Source organism: Haplochromis burtoni, unplaced genomic scaffold (genome assembly GCF_018398535.1).
Source record: "Haplochromis burtoni strain Fernald_Lab_line unplaced genomic scaffold, NCSU_Asbu1 Contig_506, whole genome shotgun sequence".
In the NCBI taxonomy this organism is placed as follows: Eukaryota; Metazoa; Chordata; class Actinopteri; order Cichliformes; family Cichlidae; genus Haplochromis; species Haplochromis burtoni.
In genome coordinates, this window is record NW_024582867.1 from 298,013 (window position 1) to 301,939 (window position 3,927).

General features: G+C 43.0%; 1 protein-coding gene across 1 annotated transcript; it reads left to right on the forward strand.

The window, feature by feature from the left end:
* Window positions 1–923: 923 nt before the first annotated feature.
* On the forward strand, window positions 924–2,789 carry LOC102294346 (caldesmon-like). The gene has a single exon (XM_005925449.2). It carries the CDS (start codon window positions 1,554–1,556, stop codon window positions 2,523–2,525), a length of 972 nt encoding a protein of 323 aa, XP_005925511.2. The 5' UTR covers window positions 924–1,553; the 3' UTR covers window positions 2,526–2,789.
* The last annotated feature ends 1,138 nt before the right edge of the window (window positions 2,790–3,927 follow it).

The following is a 3,927-nucleotide window of genomic DNA, read 5'->3' on the forward strand; positions in this document are numbered from 1 at the left end:
GATAAAGTTTAACACAATATTGCCAAAGAGTGCCAAAGCACTTTAAGCACAAGAACTTTTTCAGTAACTTATCTTTCTTGTAGAATGGTGCTCCAAATAAAGAACTTTGTGTTGACAAGATTGTTAATTATTTTAAAATCAACATTGTCTGTATGGACAGCAATTAAGGTTCACACTCCCTTGCTACCTACCAGAGTCCTCAAAGAGACAAAAGACTCTTCCTGTGGAGCTGTCTGCTTCCCCAACTTCCTTACTAGACCCCCACCATTTGTCTTACTGTATGAGTGTGAGACATGTTAAAATCCAGTGGCACCAAGGTATCATACAATAAAATAATGTGATTAATACATAAGTAAAAGAAATTCCTATACATGCCCCTTCCTGATTTCTTATGTTTTAACATGTTTGTTACACTTACATGTTTCCAATTTCAAATGTTAACACAGATGTTCAGAGTAAATACAGATTGTAGTTTTTTAAATGATGATTTCATTTAGTTTGGGGAAACAGCTCTCCAACTTTACCTCATGTAGAAAAAGTTTTCCTTCTAAACCTAATAAGTGGTTTTGTCATCTAGCAAGAACTGCAATCAAGCATTTGCAATAACTAATAAAAAAGCACTTGGGACAATTGTGTTGGTGACAGCTTTTGTTATAATATCAATAATATTTCTATGAATATGGGATACTGTTACATGTTTGCATAGACTTTTGTGAAATATGGAGACACTCCTGGCATTATATGAGCAAAGTGAGACTCATTTTTTAGGGTTGGTGGAGATGAGTGTGAAGATCCAAACAATCCCTGTCAGTGATGGAGAAGCTTTGATGAAAATATTTGGTAAAAAGTTCACCAGCATGAAGGAAATGAAGTTTCAAACTTTCCTTAGGAGGAGCCCAGCACGCCTGCTTAAAGAAAGTAAGTGTGGCGATGTGGATGCTTGCAGCGACTGCTGTATAGAGGCCATCCTGCTACACATGAAACACATCAGAGTCATAATTGTTATTTTAGTCACGTGTTTGTTTATTATCCTTATTGTTTTATCTGGGACTGTTTGCAGACATCTCAGAGAGAGGAGACACCAGCATCTGAACAGAGACTCAAACCAGCAACCTGCAGCTCCCTGCTTGGCTGCTCCAGTTTTCTCCTCACTCATGTTGCCCACCAGTGATTTCTAGCTGCCCACCCACACAGCAGGCTAGAATATGCGCTGAGCCTCAGCACCCAATACTTGGACATGTTTTCTTTATTAAACAATGAACCAGACCCCAAAAAGTAAACAGCTGTTATTGCTAGGCAACGGGAGCAGCATTTGGTGATGCAGCACCTGACATTCCTGACCATGTGGGCGGAGCATGCATGAAATGGAATGTTCAGTAGAACTGTGCAACACAAGCACTTAGTTACAGCATGTTTCATTGTATCCAGACACAGCTAGAGACACATCTACAGCAGCATCTCTGTGCAGGACAAACGACAGTTGACGAAGAAAACATCGAAAACTTCACTTCACTCCTCTACAATACGTTGGTTCCTTTGTTTAAAAGGCCAAAATGAATCGAGGGAGAACGAGAAGAGGATCGGCGAGTGCTTCACCATACAATACAGTACAGCTGATTAACCTGCAAGAAGAATTTCAAATGATACAGGCTGAAAATGTCAAATTAAAAGAAGAGGCAGAAAAATCAAGAGGAGAAGCTAAAAATTCAAAGTTTGAAACTGAAGTAGTATTGCAGGAATTACTGCATGTGGGTCTCAAACTTAAAGGAGAGAAAATGGGAAAACAACAGGCAGAAAACGAGAATGAAAACATGAAGAAAGAACTGTTGGAAGCTCAAAAAGCATTGGAGGAAGAGAAAAGCACAGCACAAGAAGCCAAAAATAAATATCAAACTGCAAAGAAGGAGGCAGGAAATGTGATTCAGGAATTACAGGAGGTGCAGGAAGCTTTTGAAGAGGAAAAAAGGAAAATGCAGTTGGCAACACAAGAAGCTGCAAATGTAATGGCTGAAGCTGAAACACTAAGGAAGGAATTACTGCATGTAAAGCAACAACTTCAAGAGGAGAAAAAACGTAAACACGAGGCAGAAAATGAGATTGAAAATATGAAGAAAGAATTGTTGGAAGCTCAAAAAGTGTTGGAGGAAGAGAAAATTAAAATACAGGAAGCAAAGAAAGAAATGGAAGATACAAAGAGTTACACTCAAAACATGAAGAAGGAACTGATGAAAGTGCAAGAAGAACTTGCAGAAGAGAAAATTGAGGTGAAGGTATTCAAGAAAGAAATGACCGGCTCTGCGGTGACCAAGAAAGACTGCAAAGACGCACTTAAAGAAATACGAAAGCACAAAAAGGAAGCTAAAGAGCTCCTCAAACAGAAAGTGAAACTGGCCAAACAGCAGCTGAAAGAAAAATTTAAAGATGCCGAGGAGCAGCTCAACAAAACCTTAAAAGAACTGAAGGCAAAAGAAAAGCAAGCCGAGGACAGGAGGGGATTCTGGAGCAGACTGCTGAGAAAGAACTGACCCAGCAGCATCGAGTTTGAGGACATCAATAGTTTCTTCCTCCTCTCTCCATCTTTCTTTCACCCCATCCTTCTTCTTGGGACGTTTGTTTGTTTTTTAAAAACTCTAATCTAAATACATGTACTGAAATACACAAATAAAATTGCCATAACTTGACCTCATGTTGCCTGCTTCTTTTCTTGTGTGTCTGTGGATGTAAAACAGTAACACACTTTCTGCTCTGTGTGTCTTTAATTGTAAATAAATGCAATATGTTTTCATTTTTTTTTTTTTTTAAATGACATCAGAAACAGCAGTATGCGACATTACGTGATGGCAGAGCTTCAGTTCATCCTTTGTCATTTTTTTTTTTTTAATAAATAGGACAGGGGGAATGAATGAGAGAAAGAGGGGGAGAGAGAGAAAGAAAACCAAAGGGGAGAAGAGACGGTGAGAAGGGGGGGGAAAAATAAACAACTCCTGGGTCACCTGTATGGAGAAAAAAAAACAAACAAAAAAAACAAACAGAGGAGACAGCAAACAACAAAGAGCAACATAATAATAGAGAAAACAAAGCACCATCACAATAAACTAGCTAGTCATAGATATCAATAGTTACTAAATAATAAACGATATTGTGCAGCACGCAAGATAGACAGCGCACAGTGTGCTTTGAGGCAGCAGCCAAGAAAGCTTTAGTCCGCGTCTGTGAATACCCATGTGTACACCTGTGTGCATACCTGTGTGGATCAGCATGCTTGCATTCCAAAGGTTTCTCCATGTAATGATCTGCTAGGGAGTGTGGGGGGGCCACAGCCCCGTCCTCCAGGGTGTGAAGCGGGTATGGAGGAGATCAAAACTCCAGACATCCAGAGGCCCCCAGAACACAAGAGACCACGGAAGACCAACAGAGGGGCAGCCGCGCCACTGTTCCAGTAAGAGCTGAGGAGAGTCCCAGATGAGGGCTCGCCCAGCAGCCGCGGAGCAGAAGCCAGGGGGAGTTGCAGTGACGCGCCCGTGAGCTCCGCCGGCCCCCAGCTGTGCCTGAGTGACCGAGCCCCAGGCCGAGAGGCCGGGGGCACCCCACCTCCAAAGGGGGCCCGAGCGAGCCCCAGGCCCCAGGCCCCGACAAGCGGCCGCCAAGGAGTGAGCCGGTGTGTACCCGGACGCCCACCCCCAGACACAAAGAACCACCAGCACACCGACACCTGAGGGAGTCCGCCACCGGCAGGGGAAGTGGTGGTGGGTGGAGATAGGCCTCCAAACCTTGGAGGGCCTGAGATGTCCCCAGAGAGGTGGCGTCTGATACCCAACCTGACATATAGACACAGACATACAGGCACACACAGACACAAACATCCATTCCCACCCTCATGCTCTCATATGCACTACTCCACACTCAACCAACGTGGAGACAGACATA

What these genes read in the sequence shown, in the direction of transcription:
- LOC102294346 (XM_005925449.2), top strand. Translation starts at nt 1,554, where the DNA reads ATGAATCGAGGGAGAACGAGAAGAGGATCGGCGAGTGCTTCACCATAC.